General features: G+C 51.1%; 1 protein-coding gene across 1 annotated transcript in view; it reads right to left on the reverse strand.

Moving 5' to 3' along the window:
- Nucleotides 1-466: 466 nt before the first annotated feature.
- Nucleotides 467-23,182, reverse strand: part of LOC120688512 (cullin-4-like) — a 30,078-nt gene continuing 7,362 nt past the window's right edge. The window contains exons 7-17 of the mRNA XM_039970860.1: nt 8,689-8,814; nt 8,131-8,232; nt 7,978-8,031; nt 7,721-7,827; nt 7,419-7,479; nt 7,202-7,333; nt 6,971-7,108; nt 6,814-6,894; nt 6,650-6,730; nt 911-991; nt 467-803 (exon numbers count right to left, since the gene is read on the reverse strand). Of these exons, the coding sequence (XP_039826794.1) occupies nt 690-803; nt 911-991; nt 6,650-6,730; nt 6,814-6,894; nt 6,971-7,108; nt 7,202-7,333; nt 7,419-7,479; nt 7,721-7,827; nt 7,978-8,031; nt 8,131-8,232; nt 8,689-8,814 (1,077 nt within the window). The 3' untranslated portion in view covers nt 467-689. The remainder of the gene's footprint in view (nt 804-910; nt 992-6,649; nt 6,731-6,813; nt 6,895-6,970; nt 7,109-7,201; nt 7,334-7,418; nt 7,480-7,720; nt 7,828-7,977; nt 8,032-8,130; nt 8,233-8,688; nt 8,815-23,182) is intronic.

Here is a 23,182-nt window from a genome sequence, read left to right on the forward strand (position 1 = left end):
TCCATTTAGTCTGTTCTTGTTTTCTGTTCCTACTACGACATGCCAACATGCATCTACAGTCAGGCACCCCTTTAAAAAATCTACAGTCCAGGCAGCTCACATCAATTCATCAATTTTTCAAAGTTTATTTTCTACATATTTCAATTCCTACAGATAGCCTTAGGAAATACTATCTTCGTTCCAAATTATAGATCATTTTAACATTTCTACATAGAACATAGTATTTGCTATACACCTAAAAGCACTTTATATCTAGATATGTTGAAAAGATTATGTACCTATACAAAAGCTAAAATGACCTGTAATATGGAATGGAGGGATCTCTAGACTAAAACTAAACTCACACACTAGTACACGGCTTCAAAGTTTGAGTGAAACATGCCTGCGTAATACCAACACACATTATGTGAGTATCCGTGTCAGTTTCTACAGAAGCAACAGGCGCATGGTAATATAGATGACATGGTGAAATAATCCGGCTATCATGTGAACGGATACATGCGTTACGATTACTTTTTATACTGAAAAATCGTTCTCGTATACAGACACATGTTGCAACTGCTACAACTCCCTTAAAGACAACAAAAACAGGAAAGAACAAGGAACTGAATAGTAATAATAAAATAATTTACAATGTCTTTTTGACAATAAAGTGAGCATGATCTCTGTGATGGTCCGCCAAGGCGCTGTCAAGCCAGGTAGTTGTAGATCTGGGGGTTACTCCTGTCTCGCTCCAGGTACTCCCGGTCAATCAAGCTCTCAATTCTTTTCTTGATATCAGCTGGCTTAACTGGGAACTTGAGCTGAAATGAGGGAAGAACTCCATGTGTCAAAAGGGGTCAAGTTAAACTTGGGGTGAGCCAAAACTATAGTTAACGTGAGGAGAATAATGTAGACAGCCAAGTGTTACCTGCTGGTAAAGTTCAGCTATTAGTAGGGTGTGGCTGAGGACCTTCCTGGTCTTCATTATTCGAACAATGGCAGCATCGACCTGCATAAATCCAAAATAATCTGGTCAAATTAAAGCACTATAAGTTCACAAACTACATATTTATGATAGGATGACAGCAAAATGAAGATCCGTAACCTAGAAGATAAAAAATGATGAAAAAAGTAGTTCCAATCTAGCCATAATACAGTGTTGATTTCAATGTAGGGGGCTGACTTTTCTATCATAAAAGCATCAAGCACATATCAACTGAGCAAGCAAAGGGCAACATGTTGTTCAAGGTAACTGTTGGAGTATATTGAGCCCATGTGGGTGGGGCCGCCGCCGTCGCCCAGGCAGGGCCTGCGGCCGCCACAGCCGCCCAGACCGCCGCTGCCGCCACCCCGGATGTTCCTGGCGCGGGCGCGGATGGGCCCTCTAACGCCACTCAGGACGACGACGTCGCCGCCGCCGCCCTCCGAGCCGCGATCGCTGCCGGCAAGCAGCCCGCAGTCGCCGCGGCCGCCGTCGATCCCATGTGGCCCGAGTTCGGGATGCCTCCCATGGATGCGCCGCTCTCCGCCGCCGCCTTCCGTGGTCAGCAGGCCGACGCCGCTCTCGCTGCGGCACTCCTCACCGCCAAGTCAGAAGCTTCGGCGGCCCAGGAGCGGGTCCGCGTGGCTGCCCTCGCCTGGGAGCGCGAGCGCGCCACGGCCGACGCCCTCGCCCTCCGGGTCGCCGAGGCGGAGCGCTTCCTCCGCGTCTCCTCCGGCCAGCACGTCGACCCCGAGCACGGCACCTCCTCCTCCCACCACGCCCCGCCCACTGGATCTGGAGCTCGGTACGACCCGACTGACCCCACGGTCGCCCAGCTCCACCTCCAGGCGGCCGGCGTCCAGAACATCAGGGCTCTGGTCTCCGTCCTCCTCGACCCCGCGTCCTCCTCCTACGGCCGCTGGCGGGACCAGGTCCTCCTCACCCTCCGCCGCTACGCCCTCGACGACCACGTCCTCGTCGACTCGCCGATCGCGGCACGTGACGTGACGTGGCTGCGCCTCGACAGCGTCGCTCTGTCCTGGATCTTCGGGACCATCTCCCTGGATCTTCAGGACCTCGTCAGGACACACGGCGGCACCGGGCGGCAGGCCTGGGTGGCGCTCGAGGGGCAGTTCCTCGGCAACGCCGAGTACCGCGCCCTCCAGCTCGACGCCACCTTTCGCACCTTCGTGCAGGGGGACCTCTCCGTCGGTGAGTACTGCCGGCGGATGAAGAGCATGGCCGATGCTCTTCACGACCTCGGGGATCCAGTATCCGATCGGGTCTTGGTGCTCAATGTCCTACGGGGACTGAGCAGCACCTATGACCACCTGAAGGGCTGGATCGCCCGCCAGAGGCCCTTCCCCACCTTCCTGCAGGTCCGGGATGACCTCGCCCTCGAGGAGATCACCAGGGGTCTCGCGCCCGGATCGTCCTCGCCCACCCCCGCCGCGCTCGTTGCTACTCCACCGGCCTCCTCCACTGCTCCTGCCACCTCCCTCCTTGGTGCTACTCCCGCCGGACAGACCGGAGGAGGGGGGCCGTGGACGTCGCCGGCGACGGGGTGGTGGTGGTGGCACTGGTGGCCCTGCTTCTGGGAACACTGGTACCGGTGGGGGCCGTCGGGGCGGCGCGCCGACACCGGCTCCGGCTCCCGCTCCCGCCCCTGCCGCTGGAGGTACGCCCTGGCCATCCTTCAGCAACCCATGGTCAGGGCGCATCTCGATGTGGCCGTTCCAGGGTCCGGGAGGGGGGCCTCGTCCTCAGCTCCAGCCGGCGGCCATGTTCACTGGCGCTGCTCCACTCTTCGCGCCTTCTTGGACCCCGCCCGCTCAGCCCAGCCAGCAGCCGACTTGGCCTGGGGGATGGGACCAGGCCGCTCTGGCGCAGTCCTTCAGCACCATGGGACTGACGCCGCCGACCAGCACCGAGTGGATCGCCGACTCGGGCGCCTCGTTCCACACCACTCCCGATGCTGGTATCCTCTCTTCTGTCCGACCCCCACACCCCTCTTGTCCTTCTTCTATCATGGTTGGTGATGGGTCTTGCCTTCCTGTCACCGCCGTGGGTTCTGCTCCTCGTCTTCCTCATGTTCTTGTTGCTCCTAAAATGGTTCACAACCTTCTTTCTATTCGCCAGTTTACTGCTGACAACTCCTGTTCTATCGAATTTGACTCCTCTGGTCTTACTGTGAAGGATTCGGCTTCCCGGCGTCCACTTCTCCGATGTGACAGCCCGGGGCCCCTTTACACTCTTCGGCTTCCTGCTTCCGCTGCCTCGCCTTCGGCTTCTTCGTCTTCTGCTTTTGCCGTGACGCCTTCTTCCACCACCTGGCACCGCCGGCTTGGTCACCCCGGCCGCGACGTTTTGGCTCAGCTCCGCCATAGTACCGATGTTCCATGTACTAGGGCTCCTGCTGAGCACCTCTGTCATGCGTGCCAGTTAGGTCGTCATGTTAGACTTCCGTTTTCTTTTTCTTCTTCGCATGCTGCGCATGCTTTTGATCTCATTCACTGACCTGTGGACATCTCCTGTACTCAGCATGTCTGGCTATAAATATTATCTGGTCATTGTTGATGATTTTTCTCATTACTCTTGGACTTTCCCTTTGCGCGCTAAATCTGAGACCTTCCCCACCCTCCTCCACTTCTTTGCCTGGGTGTCCACTCAGTTCGGCCTCACCGTTAAGGCCGTCCAGTGTGACAACGGGCGGGAGTTCGATAACTCCACCTCCCGGTCTTTCTTCCTGTCTCGGGGTGTTCAGCTGCGTATGTCTTGTCCGTATACCTCTCCTCAGAATGGCAAGGCTGAGCGGATGATTCGCACGACGAACGACGTCGTGCGCACCCTTCTGATCCAGGCTTCTCCCCCCGCGCTTCTGGGCTGAGAGCCTCCACACCGCCACCTACCTGCTCAACCGCCTTCCGTCCACTACTTCTCCTGCTCCCACTCCACACCACGCTCTTTTCGGTACCCCTTCTCGCTACGACCACCTTCGGGTCTTCGGGTGTGCGTGTTACCCTAACACCTCCGCCACCGCTTCTCACAAGCTGGCGCCCCGCTCGACTCGTTGTGTGTTCCTTGGGTACTCCCCTGACCACAAGGGGTACCGATGTTTTGACCTCACCTCTCGCCGCGTTCTGATCTCCCGACACGTCGTCTTCGACGAGTCGGATTTCCCCAACACCTCCTCCACACCTTCTTTTGATCCCGAGCTCGCGTCTCTGTTTCCGACTGACCCGGTGGTTCAGCCACTGTTACCTGTCTGTCCTTTTCCTGCAGGTTTTCCCGGCGCACCGGCACCACTTCCGGTGATCCCTTCTGCGCCGAGCGCGGCCCCGGTGCCCGCGGTCGCGCCACGCGCGTCCCCCGGACCTCCGGTCGTGCCGCGCACGGACCCGGTGTCTCCCGCAGCGCCACGCGCGGCCCCGGTGCCTTCCACTGCACCTGAGCGGTACGCTCAGCCGGTGCAGGTGTACCGGCGTTGCTCGGCGCCGAACCCGGCGCCACAGCGGTACACTGAGCCGGTGCAGGTGTACCGGCGTCGTTCGGCGTCGGCACCGGCGCCGCCTCCTGCTCCGGAGGCTTCTGCGACGCCGACACCGGAGCCGCCGCCGCCAGCTCCGGCTCCCTCTCGAGCCGAGCCGGAGGTGTACCACCCGCCGGTCCATCGGGATCCTCGGCATATCCATCCCATGGTGACTCGGCGGATGGCGTCCCAGGCCGCGACTCTCTCCGCCACCGAGGGAGAGCCGCGGGTCTCTCCGATACCCTCCTCTGTCCGCGACGCCTTGGCGGATCCTCACTGGCGTCGCGCGATGGAAGAGGAGTACGCGGCTCTTCTTGCCAACCAGACGTGGGACCTCGTGCCGCGTCCGTCTGGTTGCAATGTGGTGACTGGCAAGTGGATCTGGACGCATAAGCGTCGGGCTGACGGCACACTGGAGCGCTACAAGGCTCGCTGAGTTCTCCGGAGGTTCACTCAGCGGCCTGGTGTGGACTATGATGAGACTTTCAGCCCGGTCGTGAAGCCCGCTACGGCGCGCACAGTCCTCTCGCTTGCGCTCTCGCGCACTTGGCCTGTGCACCAGCTGGACGTGAAGAATGCGTTTCTTCACGGCACCTTGTCCGAGACTGACTACTGCTCTCAGCCAGCGGGATTTGTGGACTCGAGTCGTCCGGATATGGTCTGCCGGCTCACTAAATCTCTCTATGGACTGAAGCAGGCTCCTCGGGCTTGCTACCCTCGGTTCGCCACGTTCTTGATGACACTGGGATTCCCCGAAGCCAAGTCTGACACGTCTCTCTTCACCTACCGCCGTGAGGATGAGACTGCCTATCTGCTGTTATATGTCGACAACATTGTGCTCACAGTTTCCAATCAGCAGTTGCTTCAGAGTGTCATCTCATCTCTGCAGCGGGAGTTTGCTATGAAGGATCTCAGTCAGCTCCACCACTTCTTGGGCGTCACTGTTGAGCCTCGCCCGTCTGGTCTTCTCCTTCACCAACGGCAGTACGCCCTCGATATTCTGGAGCGGGCTGGGATGACTGATTGCAAGCCCTGCTCCACTCCAGTCGACACTCAGGCGAAGCTGTCTGCTGATCTGGGTGCTCCGGTGGATGATCCTACTGCCTACCGGAGTCTGGCCGGTGCTTTGCAGTACCTCACCTTCACCAGGCCGGATCTCACCTACGCTGTTCAGCAGGTCTGTCTCCATATGCATGATCCCCGGGAGTCACACCTTGCTGCGCTGAAGCGTCTCCTCCGGTACGTCCGTGGCACTGTGGACCTCGGCCTGGTACTTCACCGCTCGTCCTCTGCTGAGCTGGTGGTCTACACCGACACTGACTGGGCTGGCTGCCCGGACACTCGTCGCTCCACCTCCGGCTATGCCGTCTTCCTGGGAGGGAACCTGGTCTCCTGGTCGTCCAAGCGGCAGCCGGTTGTCTCCCGCTCCAGTGCCGAGGCGGAGTACCGGGCTGTCGCTAACGGCGTGGCGGAGGCGTCCTGGCTACGACAGCTCTTGGCGGAGCTCCACAGCCCGCTCGCCAAGAGCACGCTCGTCTACTGCGACAACGTCAGCGCCGTGTATCTCTCCACCAACCCCGTACAGCATCAGCGGACGAAGCACGTGGAGATCGAGCTACACTTCGTGCGCGACAGAGTCGCCATCGGCGATATTCGGGTACTCCATGTCCCGACTACCTCCCAGTTTGCTGACATCTTCACCAAGGGGCTGCACTCGTCGACCTTCTCGGAGTTTCGATCCAGGCTCAACGTAGCCGGTGGCTAGTTGTGGCTGCGGGGGGTATTAGCCCTTTTGTGCTCTACTTGTACTCTCATCTTGTCCAGTCTTGAACACCGCTGCGTCGGTTGTTCAGACTGCGGGGGGTGTTAGCTTTCTTGTTGTCCAGTCTTGAACACCGCTGCGCCGGTAGTTCAGACTGCGGGGGGGGTGTTGGAGTATATTGAGCCCATGTGTATAGAGGCTCATCTAGAGGCCCATGTATAGGTATTATATATACCCACCCTTCTAGGGTTGGAAGAATACAGAAAATATTCTCTCCAATAGTAACTATGTACAAGTTCCAAGCATAACTGATTGCAAATATAAAGAAAAAAACTAGCTGCTCTGCAGCTAAACTGCCAGTTTTTTCAGCTTGCTAGCATGGAGAGTTACAGACCTGATACTGCCGATCCTGAAACACTCTCTCAGTGGTGCTCGTGTTTTCTTCTACTGTCTCCTTCATTTGAATAGCATTTACCTAGAAGTATACAACAGCAGTTCAAGCTTAATGACCGGATCAAATCACACCATACCACAAGCCAAAATGAACACAAATATAACCTTTATGCGATAGAGTGGAGCACTAAATTCTTCATTGAATACAAATTCATCCTTATCCTCTACATCTCTCCCTTTCGGTATCTGAAAACACAAGTTACAATTAAAGCAGCTGCATACTGAAAATGCAAAATGATGAAGCAAAAAAATAGGATCGCACCTTTTGGAGAACACGAACTTTACCACATGCAAGTGACTGCAGTGTTCTTCTCAATTCTTTATCCTCGATGCCAGTGGAATCTTTGATGTCGAGGAAGCTTAGTTTTTGTGCGTCATTGAACAACATCAAAACCACACTCTGACAGCAGAAATAAGTTGGGAAAATATATATATAATATTGGTCTCAAATTGTGTCAACTAATAGGTACTGGAAAATGGGATGAAAATGCACCTGAAATAATGACACCGCAAGTTCCTTTTTGCCTTTGGGAAAGTCTGCTTTCAAGACACAGTGTCCCAAAGAATTTTGCCACATTAAACGCCTTCCACTGTACTTGCTCAAATAGAACTCTTTAAATATATCCTGTCAAAAGGAGGGAGAGGATTAAGTAAACATCCATACAGACTCATTAAAATATTTACTACCACCACCAAGGCCATATACTAACCTGATACACATTCAGTTCATGCGGGAGTTTCACATCCATTGGTGGATATGTGGGCCAATAGCTGAAAGTTAAAGTTTATCAGCATTGCATAAATATGACCCCCCCCCCCACCCCACACACACACACCCAAAAAAAATCCATGTTGCCATTCTTGCCTACTGATGAAATAGTCCACTGCAGTAGCCTTGCTATGGACTATGGAGCACATGTATGAGCTGGTTTACACTTGACATGGATATCCAAGTAACTAAACATGTTGTTCAGAGCGTTTGTATCAAATAGATGGACGAAAAAATGCTTACCCTGTTGTAAGCACATGGACACTCATTTCAATACCAGAGGGAAGCTTTGTCCTAGCTTGAGATGATTGCCTGAACGAATCATTTATTTCTTTGGATAATTCAATGTCCTACACAACGAGCAAGCACATCAGATGTTACAAGGGAACTGGATCTGTATAAGGAAATATTGATAATTTAGATGCTACTAACGATACAAGCATACAGGTTTGAAATTAATAGACTAGAAAGATCATCATAGTGATAACAGCTATCCTTACCTTGAACATTCCCTCCAGCTTGTTTGTAAACTGACTTCCACACTCAGTTTTGAGCTGCAAACAGAAACATTTGGTTGGTTAAGATGTCCACATATGTTGGAACATGTGAAAATAAAATATATAGGGTTTCAGCACTAGGAAAGACATTATTACTTTTGTGATCATTGATTTCTCCGCGTCTATTGATGCGCTCTTCCCAAGCAGCAACCTCTTAGCTAGATCCTTCTTGTAGAATGCCTCAAATACATCTTTACCCTGCACATGATGAAAGATTAATATAAATTGATATTACCTTTTAGAGTTAGCACTTGTGGTTATTTAAAAATGATTATTTTCATTATTCAACAAAGTTATTAAGCCATATACTAGTATTTTCAAGGGGCTTAGCGTTTCCTAGAAGCCTAGTAAGGTAGGATACTCAGGCTCACCAAAAAATGCAAGCCAATATCACCCATTCACCCTGTAAGGGAAGGCCCAAGGCCCAAACATATACCATCTATGGTATTAACCTTAAAACCTTGAACAGATCCTTTGCAAAGTTATAAGTGTTACCCCCCCCCCCCCCCCCCCCAAAAAAAATGCAAATTTGAGCAAAGGGTCCCCATCTCTCTAATAACCTATAACATACAAGTGACAAACAGGCGTAGAAATTATTTTGCTAACCAAGGACAAACGTGCTTTAATTTCAAATGAAATAGCTCAATAACTTACTTGTATAAACCGAAACAGGACCAAAACTTTGTCCAGTATACCCTCCAGCTCTTCTTCCGAGGTTCCTTTATTACCAGCTCGAAGTTTCTCATCGAGAAACTTTGCAATCAATTCAGCAGGTCGGTTCTGTTGTCATGAAAACAAGCATGGACCCCATCATTTGGCAGGAACACAAAGAACAAAACAAAATCCAAATTACTACTCTACCAGGAAACAGAAGCTTAGCTACAAACTATAAACAGACTTAGTAATAAACAAAAATTTGATGTAAAACTGTTTATCACATTTAAAAATTGGACGACTCAGAGGGGACAATTATCAATGGACACGCTAAACTCATGCAGTGCTAGAGGTGTGTCATGTGGTACTCTATAATGTTTGGGATTAATTTCCTTGTATTCCTCCAAGCCCTAAATAGGGTGGGTACATAGTAGCCATTACATGGGCCTAAACTATACACACCAACACCCCCCCCCCGCAGTCTGAACTACCGACGCAGCGGAGTTCAAGACTGGAGAACAAAGAAAGCACACACAGGGACAACACCCCCCAGCCACAACTAGCCACCTGCTACGTTGAGGCTGGAGCGAAACTCCGAGAAGGTCGAGGAGGGGAGACCCTTGGTGAAGATGTCGACAAACTGGGAGGTGGTCGGGACATGGAGGACCCGAACATCGCCGATAGCGCCCGGTCGCGAACGAAGTGCAAGTCGATCTCCACATGCTTCGTCCGCTGATGTTGGACGGGATTGGTGGAGAGGTACACGGCGCTGACGTTGTCGCAGTAGACGAGCGTGCTCTTGGCGAGCGGGCTATGGAGCTCCGCCAAGAGCTGTCAAAGCCAGGACATCTCCGCGCACGCCGTTAGCGACAGCACGGTACTCCGCCTCGGCACTGGAGCGGGAGACCACCGGCTGCCGCTTGGACAACCAGGAGACAAGGTTGCCGCCCAGAAAGACGGCATAGCCGGAAGTGGAGAGGCGAGTGTCCGGACAGCCAGCCCAGTTAGCGTCGGTGTAGACAACCAGCTCAGCAGAGGGAGAGCGGTGAAGAACCAGGCTGAAGTCAACAGTGCCACGGACACAGCGGAGGAGACGCTTCAGCGCAGCAAGATGTGACTTCCGGGGATTATACATATGAAGACAGATCTGCTGAACGGCATAAGTGAGATCCGGCCTGGTGAAAGTGAGGTACTGCAAGGCTCCAGCAAGACTCCGGTAGGTAGTAAGATCAGCCACGGGATCACCTAGAGCAGCAGACAGCTTCGCCTAAAGTCGACAGGAGTGGAGCAAGGCTTGCAATCAGTCATCCCAGCCCGCTCCAGAATATCGAGTGCATACTGCCGCTGGTGAAGGAGAAGACCAGACGAGCGAGGCTCAACAGTAACACCCAAGAAGTGATGGAGCTGACCAAGATCCTTCATAGCAAACTCCAACTTCAGAAAGGAGATAATGCGCTGAAGCAACTGCTGACTGGAGGCTGTGAGCACAATGTCATCGACATAGAGTAGGAAGTAGGCAGTCTCATCCCCAAGATGAACAAAGAAGTGTCAGACTTGGCCTCGGTGAACCACAATGTCAGCAAGAACGTGGCGAATCGAGAATACCAAGCCCGAGGAGCCTGCTTCAGACCATAAAGAGACTTGTTGAGCCGGCAGACCAGATCCGGACGACTGGAGTCCACAAATCCCGTTGGCTGAGAACAGTAGACTGTCTCTGACAGTGTCATGAAGAAACGCATTCTTCACATTGAGCTGGTGCACAGGCCAAGAGCGAGAGAGCGAACGACAGAACCGTGCGCACCGTGGCAGGCTTCACCACTGGAATGAAAGTCTCATCATAGTCCACACCAGGTCGCTGGGTGAAACCCCGAAGAACCCAGCGAGCTTTGTAGCGATCCAGTGTGCCATCAGTCCAACGCTTATGCGTCCAGATCCACTTGCCAGTGACCACATTGCAACCAGACGGACGCGGCACGAGGTCCCACGTCTGGTTAGTAAGAAGAGCCGCGTACTCCTCTTCCATCGCACGACGCTAGTGAGGGTCCGCCAGGGCGTCGCGGACAGAAGAGGGTACCGGAGAGATTCGCGGCTCTCTCTCGGTGGCGGAGAGAGTCACGGGCTGAGAAGCCATCCGCCGAGTCACCATGGGATGAGTAAGACCAGGGTCCCGATGGAGGACGGGCGGGTGGTACACCTCCGGCTCGGCACCGAGCGACGTCGGTACACCTACACCGGCAGAGCGTAGCGGGCAGGTGCAGGAGGAGGCACCGGGGCTACTCGTGGCGCAGCAGAGGACACCGGGGCCGCGCGTGGCGCAGTAGAAGACACCGGGGCCGCGCGTGGCGCGGCTGAAAGTGATCTAGGCCCCTAAGTGGGTTTTGGTGGTTAATGACAAAACACATGTGCATTTAATGGTGTAATTGAGCATGTGTGCAGGTGGTGAACATGTATAGGTGAATCAAGTGACGATATACGACCCTCAAAAAGGAAATGAAAACGCGGAGTTCAAGTTTACTCAAGAAATTAGATTTTGAATTTGAAATTTGAGTATAGGAACGCCGTACTATCAAGAGGGACTTGGTTCAAGGGTTTCGAATTGTGAGCTACAAAACAACTCATAGGAGCCATAAACCGAAGTTTTTCCCTGCCTTACTCGGATACTCCGGGTATAGGGCCGGATACTCCGGACCCCATTGCCCGGAGTGTCCGGGTGCTGTTTCCGGGCTATAAAGTCAGGGTTGCCCGGAGTCTCCGGGCATATACCCGGAGTCTCCGGGTACCCTCTCGTCCAACGGCTCTTTTGAGGCTGAAGAGTATATATACCCCCTCCATACCCTTTCAGCCTCCTCTCTTGCCACTTTGACGAGCTGAACTCAAACCTACGCCAAAAAGAGCTCTCTCACTCTCCCTTCTCCATTCTTGAGTGATTCCCTTGAGGGATTTGAGTGAGAAGCAAGCAAGAGCAAGGATTAGTGCTAGTGAGCCTCATTTCCATCTCTTGAGCACTTGGTTTTGGTCAAGCCCGCGGATTCAAGTTTGTTACTCTTGGAGCCTTGTGCTCCTAGATGGCTAGGCGTGATTGTGATTGCTCAACCAAGATTGTGAGCTGCACAAGAAGTTTGTAATCTCCATTCCTCGCCGAGGAATCCATAGTAAGTGACCTTTGGCTTGAAAGGCGATCTCGCCCTTGGAAGAGGAGCATAGGGGTTTTTGAGCTCCGTCTCTCGAATCCTTCCTCAACGGAGACGTAGCACCTTCGGGTGTGAACTTCGGGAAACAAATCATTGTCTCCTTCCTCAACGGAGACGTAGCACCTTCGGGTGTGAACTTCGGGAAACAAATCATTGTCTCCTTCGTGTTAGTTTACTTGATTTCATTGCCATTTGCTTGTGAGACTTCATTTCTAGGGTTTGAGCTCGATCTACTCACGAGTTTTTAGTGAACTTTGTTTGTTGGATATCAACCTTAAGGAACCCCTGGTACTCATTCTCTAGCTCGATCTACTTTTCTATCAGAGCTTCTTGCAGTTTCATTTCAGGTCGTTCAAACCCGGAGACTCCGGGCTAGTCTGTGTCTGACATTTTTGTTAAGTGTTTTAAATTGTAGATTGCCTATTCACCCCTCTCTAGGCATCTTAAGATCCTTTCAATTGGTATCAGAGCTTGGCTCTCCATTCAAAGGACTTAGCCGTCCGGAGAGGTCAAGATGTCGGATGATGAAAAGAATCAAGAGATTCAGGTTAATGAAGGTGAAAAAGGTGATCCTAGTGATAAAAGAGACAAAGACAAGAATGTAGAGCCTTCCAACAACAAGAAGAGAAAGAATAAGAATGGTGGAGTAGAAAGTGAAGAAGAAACATCCGATGATGAGATGTCTTATGAGGAGTGGAAGGCATGGAGGAAAAAGAAGAAGGAGCAAAGAAAGAAAAAGACTAGCTCCCGAGTTATCATTGACTCTAGTGATGACTCCGACATCCGATTCCAAGAGAAGAGCCTCGCGCTCTTCAAACAAGGGCAGCTCATCAAAGTCAAAAAGCAAAGGTGATTATCGAAGAGTTGCTCATGATTACACTTTTTCTCTACCTAGTGAGCACAATGCATCAATTCATATGAGCAAGACACCTTTCTTTGATGGTACCGGATATAATCAATGGAAGACTAAGATGTTCGGTTACATGAATGCAATTCACAAGGATCTTTGGAAAGTTGTGGAAGTTGGGTGTGAAATTCCGGATGAAGATGAAACTCCAACCCTGGTTCAAGCATATGTGCTACAAAGGAATTTCCAAGCGTTAAACATCCTACACACATCCGTGAGTCCCGAAGAGTTTGACAAGATAGAGGATGCACTAACCGCCAAAGATGCTTGGGACACTCTCCTTGTGAACCATCAAGGGTCAAGAAAAGTACGTGAATCAAGAATCAAAACTTTGGAAGATGAATTGAGCTTATTCTCCATGAAGAAGGATGAAGGTGTGAAAGAAATGTATAACCGCATGAAGAAGATCACAAACCAAATCAAATCTCTTGGTGGTGACAAGTGGGGTGACCGTGAGATTGTGGACAAACTCTTGACCGTGTATATAGCTAGGGATGTTACTCTACCTAGCTTGATTAGAGCCGAAAGAGGATTCAAACACTTCACCGCCGAGAATGTCCTTAGAAGAATTGAAGCTCACCATGATCAATTGAAGAGAGTCAAGATCAACCAAGATCTAGCCGAGCTTCAAGAACAAGCGGCCAAGAATAGTGGGTTGGCACTTCAAGCTAAGTCAAAAGGCAAAGAAAAGACAAACCAACCCTCAAAAAATAAAAGCACTAGTAGTGATGATGATGAAGAGCTTAATGATGAGCAAATGACTTTCTTTATCAAGAACTTCACAAGAGTATTGAAGAAAGGCAACTTTAGAAACTTTGGAAAGAACAAGAAGTATGAGCCAAGAAGAAGATCTAATAGGCCGTGTTTTGGGCTTCACACAAATCGAAGGTTTGAATTTTGGTGAGACTTGTGCTCCCGTAGCTAGACTTGAGTCAATTCGTATCTTGCTTGCCTTTGCTACTCAACATGATTTCAAGCTATATCAAATGGATGTGAAGAGTGCTTTCCTTAATGGACCAATCTCCGAATTGGTATATGTTAAGCAACCACCGGGTTTTGAAGATCCAAAACTCCCAAACCACGTCTACTTGCTACATAAGGCGCTCTATGGGCTTAAGCAAGCTCCTAGAGCATGGTATGAATGCCTTAAGGACTTTCTCTTAAGAAAAGGCTTTGAAATAGGCAAAGCCGATCCTACCCTTTTCACTCGCAAAAGTTGATAAAGATATCTTTGTGTGCCAAATATATGTCGATGACATTATATTTGGCTCTACTAATAAAACTTGGTGCGATGATTTTAGTAGGATTATGACAAAGAGATTTGAGATGTATATGATGGGTGAGTTGACCTTCTTTCTCGGATTTCAAATCAAGCAACTCAAGGATGGCACTTTCATTAGTCAAACCAAGTACATCAAGGATATGCTCAAGAAGTTTGACATGGAAAATGCCAATCCCATCAAAACTCACATGCCAACCAATGAGCATCTCGATCTCAATGAAGATGGCAAGGCCGTGGATCAAAAGGTATATCGCTCCATGATTGAATCCCTTCTTTACCTTTGTGCATCTATGCCCGATATTATGCTTAGTGTGTGCATGTGTGCAAGATTTCAAGCTAATCCGAAAGAATGTCATTTGATGGCGGTTAAGAGAATCCTAAGATATTTAGTTTTCACTCCTAACCTTGGTTTATGGTATCCCAAGGGCTCATATTTCGATTTCCTTGGCTATTCCGATTCGGATTATGCCGGTTGCAAAGTGGATCGAAAGAGCACTACGGGAACTTGTCAATTCCTTGGCCGGTCCTTAGTAGCTTGGAGCTCTAAGAAGCAAAACTCGGTTGCCTTGTCCACGGCGGAGGCCGAATATATCGCCGCCGGTGCGTGTTGTGCACAACTTTTGTGGATCAAGTTAGCAAACAACCCCGTACAACACTCCCGAACAAAACAAATAGATATGCGTCATCATTTCTTAAGGGATCATGAGGCTAAGGGAGATATTGCTTTACAATATGTAAGCACCGACGGGCAACTCGTCGATATCTTCACTAAGCCTCTAAATGAGTCAAAGTTTTGTGCTTTGAGAAGTGAACTAAACATCTTCGATTCTCGTAATCTAGCTTGAATTACTGCATACACTTAAGTGATCATAGATTAAGTGGTTATCAAAAAGAAAAAATCTTGAAAAACTTTCAAAAATTGGGTGTTTTTGTTTTTATAAAAAGATTGGTTCTTCATTTTACTCACTTGAGATCATTGTTCTCCTTGATTGATTGTTGGCTAATCTCGAGTTGAGTAATTTCTCTCACACCATTAGATCTACAAAATCTATCTTTACCAAATCCATCTAGATCAAGTTCTTTTGAACTTCTTTCTGCTCAGTCTCAGGGGGAGCCGGAGTCTCCGGCCCAGGGCCCGGAAACTCCGGACTATCCGAATACTCCGGCCCTGAGGCCGGATACTCCGGATATTTGGATTTTACTATATATACCGCGGGGAGGATCGGGGTAAACGGTTCCTTCACTCTTTTTTACCATAGCCGCCGCATCCTCTTCTCTCCACTCTCCCACTCACGCCCTAGGGGCGATTCCAACCTTCCGGCCATCAAAAAACTCGTGAATCCTTGAAGGAAGACTCTCCTCCCCTCCGGAAACTCCGGGGAGGCCTTGGATTTGAAGTTCCCGCGCTCTCAACGGTCTCAAATGTACTTTTGAACTTCGGATCGCCCGATCTCCCAATGTCGTAGGTTTCTTTGAAAAAATCTTTAGGGCATCTCTTCTTAGCATGTGTAGAAACCTTTTCCTCAAGTTTCATTCAAATCCCATGGTCAAATCCTTAGATTTTTGAAACTTAGGGTTTCAGGTGCACATGTCCGGATACTCCGGATATACACCCGGATACTCCGGACCCTCTGGGCCGGAGTCTCCGGGGATATAACCGGAGTCTCCGGACTTGATCACCACCAGCACATCTTTTTCTTCCCAATTCTATCCAGTTTGGTCTTGATCTTTCTTATCCATCCTTAGACATGGTGAGGCCACGTGCTGGTGAATCCTTAAAGGATGCGGAACAAAGAAGACAAAAGAGGCGTCATGATCCTCACTCAAAGGGAAGATGCCCCTCGAAATTCTCCAAGGGAGTTGCGTCCACGTCATCGTGCGGGCAAGGAACCCGCTAGCAGTAGTTCAAGAAAGGAGCCAAGGAAAGCTCCTTACATTTTGCAAAGCCAAGCCGCGGCTCCTCCATCCCATCCGACTCCGACAAGCAAGGGTATTGCTCATGACATATGTCCTAAGACCCCCCTCGCTTGGTAGTTGAGTACCCTCCCGGCCAGCGCACTTATCCTAACATTCCAAGGCTTCATCGACCTGGGATAGTGCCTGGCTTCATAGTAGAGATGGAAAGAAACTATTACAAGCAAGATGTGGCACTTAGAGAGGCACGCAAAGAGAAGCAAGATGTGGCACTTAGAGAGGCACGCAAAGAGAAAGTTTACAGATATGACAAAAGTGAAGGTCTTGAGCGGCGCTTTTGGTGCAAGCTTCATGAAGACTTCTATTCTTCAGTTGTGATGCGTAAGTCTCGTGCTCCCATTGTTCATTGCAAGTACGTGGATTGGAAATATTATGAGAATATGAATGATCCATTCTTTAATGAGGCTATGGAAAAGTGCAAGGAGATGGGTCTCTATGATATTATGGGTTTTCGCTATGATTGGAATGAGGAGATCCTTGCTCAATTTCATTTTTCTTTATATTATGATGAAAATGAGATTGCATTTTATTGGACCACCGAAGGAACAAAATATGGAGTGGATTATATGACGTTCTCTAGGTTACTTGGACTTGGCACTAAGGATGAGAAGAGAGATCTCATTCACGTTGAGGAACAACTCAAGACATATCAAGTACCCACCTTGTTCTACAATCCTTATTGTGCTCAAGAAGGAAAGACAAACCATCTCTTGCCGGTTTACTATGCAATGAATCAATTCTTTAGAGCAACAATTGATGCAAAGGATGGTGATCCCGTGGCACTTAGATACTATGCAGTAAATCTTCTAGCCCGGACTTTGCCAAGTGGTAGACCTTTTTGCATTATGGACTTCATTTGGAATGAGCTAAGAAGAACTATGATTGAGGCCAAGAAGTCCCTTCCTGCTGCACCATACATCATGTATATGATAGAGAGGGTGACCAAGGTCACATTTCCGAAGACAGTTAAGCATGAGCCTCTTCACTTACATGCCCGCTCAGGTGATGCACCACCTCCTCCTCCTGCTCATGCCGGTGCCTCTTCATCGTCTCGTCGCCGTCATCATGACTCCTTTGTGAAGAGGGCCCTCCGCAGCTTATTTGGGATGTGTAGGAATATTGCAAATGATGTGCATGAGAACACAAGGTCCATCAATGAGATTCGGGGTCATTTGGGACTTCCTTTGGATCCTCACCGCGAGCTCCCTGATTTTGATGATCCATTTGCTGAGTGGGATGCCGCCGATGAGGCTTCCATTGCCGCTACTCATGCTCCACTTCCACGTGCTCGTCGTCAGCCCCGTTCTCCTCGTCGCCGTGCTTCTTCTTCCTCCTGACGTGCTTCTCCAAGTGGCCAAGAGATCTTTGATGAGGAAGAGGAGACCGATGAAGATGAGCCCATAGGCTATCGTGAGCACCCCGATTCCGATGAAGATGAGGATACCTCCGTGGATGCCGTTCAAGATGAAGATGATGAGTAGATGAACTTCTTGCTTTTTTTCATTCTCTTTTTGGCACTTGATGACAAAGGGGGAGTGAAAGGCCATTTATGTACTCATTTTGGCATGTGTCGACCTTGTATCCCTTTATATTGACCTCATGTCGTTTCTTTTACGCTTTGAACTTCCTTGATTCTTTGTAAGGACTGTGGTGTGAGAACCTTTATAATGTGTGCTACTCTGTGCTTAGCTGTCGAACTTGAGTTATTTCTAAGAAATTTCTGCTAGTATGTGTCTTGTTTGAGCTCACCGACTGCTGTTTTTCTGTGTTCTGGCTCAGAAGGGCCGGATACTCCGGGCTACAGGCCGGATTCTCCGGATTCCTTATCCGGAATCTCCGGACCTATACCCGGAGTCTCCGGGTCCAGCTGACAGATACACATTTTATTGAGTGGATAACATGTCATATGCATCGCACATATTCTTTGCACTCAACTGTTCACCCCACTGTAAAACTTATAAGAGCTTTTGTGTTTCTCTCGATAAATATGCCAATTGTTGACATGTCAAGTCAAAATTGAAATTCAAAGTTCATGGCATACATTTAGGGGGGCCCTTATATGCTAGATGTTTACCGCTTTATGATTATCAAATGAGTTTCATGTGGGTTGTCATCAATCACCAAAAAGGGGGAGATTGAAAGTGATCTAGGCCCCTAAGTGGGTTTTGGTGGTTAATGACAAAACACATGTGCATTTAATGGTATAATTGAGCATGTGGGCAGGTGGTGAACATGTATAGGTGAATCAAGTGACGATATACGACCCTCAAAAAGGAAATGAAAAAGCGGAGTTCAAGTTTACTCAAGAAATTAGATTTTGAATTTGAAATTTGAGTATAGGAACGCCGTACTATCAAGAGGGACTTGGTTCAAGGGTTTCGATCATAGTCACAGGATTCGGGGTCGATGCCTCGTCCCTCGACCCGGGAACGTCGTTCCGATTCGAGGGTTGGGGTCGAAGAGGGTCAGTGTCCCATTTAAGGTTGGATCATGTCCCGGTTTGAAAGGGGTCGCAGCCCCATTGCTAGCAGATTTAATTGGGATAAGGAGGTTAAGGACAGTAGATTGGTGTGGTTTTTGTTAGACAATGAGCTGAGTACGTGTAGCATGGTCTAAATGTACTCTTTTATATGTTTCTTATATGTTTGTGCAGATTAGTTTCTTCATTAGTAGCATATATATAGTTTTTGTCTTTATCGACCCAAAGATATCGACCCCGATGAATCAGGGTCGCGTCCCACATAATAATTTATCGTTCCATAGATGTATACCCCCTTCGTATACATAATTTTATAAAGTGACGACCCTCGACCCCGTTCCTCGACCCGGTCGACCCAGAAACTTTGTGACTCAAGAAATTAGATTTTGAATTTGAAATTTGAGTCTAGGAACGCCGTACTATCAAGAGGGACTTGGTTCAAGGGTTTCGATTTAGATCTTGTGCTCAAGAGAACCGATACAAACACTTGTGAGCTACAAAACAACTCATAGGAGCCATAAACCGAAATTTTTCCCTGCCTTACTCGGATACTCCGGGTATAGGGCCGGATACTCCGGACCCCATTGCCCGGAGTGTCCGGGTGTTGTTTCCGGGCTGTAAAGTCAGGGTTGCCCGGAGTCTCCGGGCATATACCCGGAGTCTCCGGGTACCCCCTCGCCCAACGGCTCTTTTGAGGCTGAAGAGTATATATACCCCTCCATACCCTTTCAGCCTCCTCTCTTGCCACTTTGACGAGCTGAACTCAAACCTAAGCCAAAAAGAGCTCTCTCCACTCTCCCTTCTCCATTCTTGAGTGATTCCCTTGAGGGATTTGAGTGAGAAGCAAGCAAGAGCAAGGATTAGTGCTAGTGAGCCTCATTTCCATCTCTTGAGCACTTGGTTTTGGTCAAGCCTGCAGATTCAAGTTTGTTACTCTTGGAGCCTTGTGCTCCTAGACGGCTAGGCGTGCTTGTGATTGCTCAACCAAGATTGTGAGCTGCACAAGAAGTTTGTAATCTCAATTCGTCGCCGAGGAATCCATAGTAAGTGACCTTGGGCTTGAGAGGTGATCTCGCCCTTGGAAGAGGAGCATAGGGGTTCTTGAGCTCCGTCTCTCGAATCCTTCCTCAACGGAGACGTAGCACCTTCGGGTGTGAACTTCGGGAAACAAATCCTTATCTCCTTCATGTTAGTTTACTTGATTTCATTGCCCTTTGCTTGTGAGACTTCATTTCTAGGGTTTGAGCTCGATCTACTCATTCACGAGTTTCTAGTGAACTTTGTTTGTTGGATATCAACCTTAAGGAACCCCTGGTACTCATTTTCTAGCTCGATCTACTTTTCTATCAAAGCTTCTTGCAGTTTCATTTCAGGTCGTTCAAACCCGGAGACTCCGGATATAGCTCCGGATACTCCGGACCACCAAACCCGGAGTATCCGGGCATATACCCGGAGTATCCGGGCTAGTCTGTGTCTGATATTTTTGTTAAGTGTTTTAAATTGCAGATTGACTATTCACCCCCCTCTAGGCATCTTAAGATCCTTTCAGCGGCAGGAGGGGTACCGAAAAGAGCGTGGTGAGGAGTGAGAGCAGGAGAAGCTGTGGAAGGAAGACGGTTGAGCAAGTAGGTGGCGGTGTGGAGACTCTCAGCCCAGAAGCGGGGAGGCAGAGAGGCCTGGATCAGAAGGGTGCGCATGACGTCGTTCGTCGTGCGAATCATCCGCTTAGCCTTGCCGTTCTGAGGAGAGGTATACGGACAAGACATGCGCAGCTGAACACCCCGAGAGAGGAAGAAAGAGCGGGAGGTGGAGTTGTCGAACTCACGCCCGTTGTCACACTGGACGGCATTAATGGTGAGGCCGAACTGACTGGACACCCAGACAAAGAAGTGGAGGAGGGTGGGAAAGGTCTCAGACTTGGCGCGCAAAGGAAAAGTCCAAGAGTAATGAGAAAAATCATCCACCACCACCAGATAGTATTTATAACCAGAAATGCTGGGTACAGGAGAAGTCCACAGGTCACAATGAACAAGATCAAAGGCATGTGTCACATGCGAAGAAGAAAAAGAAGAAAAAGAAAGTCTAACATGACGACCAAGCTGGCACGCATGACAAAGGTGCTCAGCAGGAGCCCTAGTACAAGATACATCAGTACTACGACTAAGCCGAGCCAAAACGTCGCGGCCGGGGTGACCGAGCCGGCGGCGCCAGGTGGTGGAAGACGGCATCGTGGCAAAAGCAGCAGACGAAGAGAAAGTCGAAGGCGAAGTAGCGGAAGCAGGAAGGCGAAGGGTGTAAAGGGCCCCAAGCTCTCACATCGGAGGAACGGACGCCGGGAAGCCGAATCCTTCACAGTAAGACCAGAGGAGTCAAATTCGATGGAACAAGAATTGTCAGAAGTAAACTGGCGAATGGAAAGAAGATTATGAATCATCTGAGGAGCAACAAAAACATTAGGAAGGCGGAAAGAACTAGGAGCAGAACCCACGGCGGTGACGGGAAGACATGACCCATCACCCACCATGATGGAAGGACAAGAGGGATGTGGGGGTCCGACAGAAGAGAGGATACCGGTGTCTGAGGTGGTGTGGAAGGAGGCACCCGAGTCGGCGATCCACTCAGTGTTGACTGGCGGAGTCACCCCATGGTGCTGAAGGACTACGCCAATGCGACCTGGTCCCACCCCCAGGCCAGGTGGGTGGCTGGCTGGGCTGAGCGGGTGGAGTCCAGGACGGCGCGAACAGAGGAGCAGCACTGGTGAACATGGCCGCCGGCTGCTGTGGGCGAGAGACCCCTCCCTGACCCTAGAACGGCCACATCGAGATGCGCACTGACCATGGATTGCTGAAGGATGGACATGGCGTACCTTCAAGGGCAGGGGCAGGAGCGGGGCCCCGAGCAGAGCCACCACCGGTACCAGCAGCATTAGAAGCAGGGCCACCAGTACCACCACCACGTCCCCCCCCCCCCCGACGTCCAGCACAGCCCCCCCCCCCCCCCCCGACCCCCGGTCTGGCCGGTGGGAGGAGCACCAGGGAGGGAGGTGGCTGGCGAGGCGGAGGAGGCCGGTGGAGCAGCCACGAGCGCGGTGGAGAAGGCCGAGGACGAGCCGGTCGCGGGACCCCTGGTGATCTCCTCGAGGACAAAGACGTCCCGGACCTACAGAAAAGAGGGGAAGGGCCTCTGGCGGATGATCCATGTCAGCAGGTGGTCGTAGGTGTCGTTGAGACCCTGCAGGACATTGAGCACCAAGACCCGGTCAAGAACCGAGCACCCGAGGTCGTGAAGAGCATCGGCCATGCCCTTCATCCTCCTGCAGAACTCCCCAACTGAGAGGTCCCCCTGATCGAAGGTGCGGAAGGTGTCGTCGAGCTGGAGAGTGCGGAACTCGGCGTTGCCGAGGAACTTCCCCTCGAGCGCCAGCCAGGCCTGGCGCGCGGTGCCGCCGTGAGTCCTGACGATGTCCTGCAGATCTAGGGAGATGGTCCCAAAGATCCAGGACAGGGCGACGCTGTCGAGGCGCAGCCACACCACGTCCCGCACCTCCACCGGCGTGTCGAGAAGGACGTGGTCGTCAAGGGCGTAGCGGCGGAGGGCGAGGAGGACCTGGTCCCGCCAGCGCCCGGATGAGGAGGTCGTAGGGTCGAGGAGGACGGAGACCAGGGTCTTGATGTTCTGGACGCCGACGGCCTGGAGGTGGAGCTGGGCGACCATGGGATCGGTCGGGGCGGGCCGGGGTCCAGAACCCGAGGGCGGAGCCTGGTGGGGAGAAAAGGCGGCGTGCTCGACGAAGGGGACGGCAGGCCGCTAGCCGGTGCGGAGGATGTAGTGCTCTGCCTCAGCGACCCGACGAGCGAGCATCAGCCGCGGAGCGCTCGCGCTCCCAAGCGAGGGCAGCCGCACGGACCCGCTCCTGAGCCGCCGCGGCCTCGGACTTGGCGGTGAGGAGGGCCGCTGCGAGAACAGCGTTGGCCGGAGCAGCTCCGGTGACGAGGGGCTGCGCCCCGCGGAAGGCGGCGGCGGCGAACGGCGCGTCCATGGGGTGCATGCCCAGTCCGCGCCAAGGAGGAGGGGCAAAGGTCGCGCCATTCGCGCCCGCGCCTACGGCGGCGGCGGCGGCGCCCCCCGGTCCCGCGGCCGCGGCCATGGCGGCTGCTGCGGCAGCGGCGGGCGCCCAGGGGGCGGCGGGCCAAGGTGCCGGCGGCCATGCGCACGGGACAGAGGAGGAGATGGCGCCGGGAGCAGAGGAGAGGGGAGGGAAGGAGGAGAGGGGTGGCGGCGGTGCCGGCGGCCGGTGTGCCATGGCGCCGGCGGTGCCGGCGGCGAGTGGGCCCGGCGGCGGGCCTGGCGGCTAGAGGGAGGGAGGGAAGAGAGGGAGAGGGAGGAAGGGAAGGCTAGATACCATGTTTGGGATTAATTTCCTTGTATTCCTCCAAACCCTAGATAGGGTGGGTATATAGTAGCCATTACATGGGCCTCTAGATGGGCCTAAACTATACACACCAACATATAATAATAATAATAATAATAATAATAATAATAATAATAATAATAATAATAATAATAATAATAATAATAATAATAATAATAATAATAATATATACTAAGTTACTATTGAGTTGCATGCACCTACCAGTTCAACCCAAAAGCTTAAGCTAATG

This window comes from Panicum virgatum, chromosome 9N (genome assembly GCF_016808335.1).
Source record: "Panicum virgatum strain AP13 chromosome 9N, P.virgatum_v5, whole genome shotgun sequence".
In the NCBI taxonomy this organism is placed as follows: Eukaryota; Viridiplantae; Streptophyta; class Magnoliopsida; order Poales; family Poaceae; genus Panicum; species Panicum virgatum.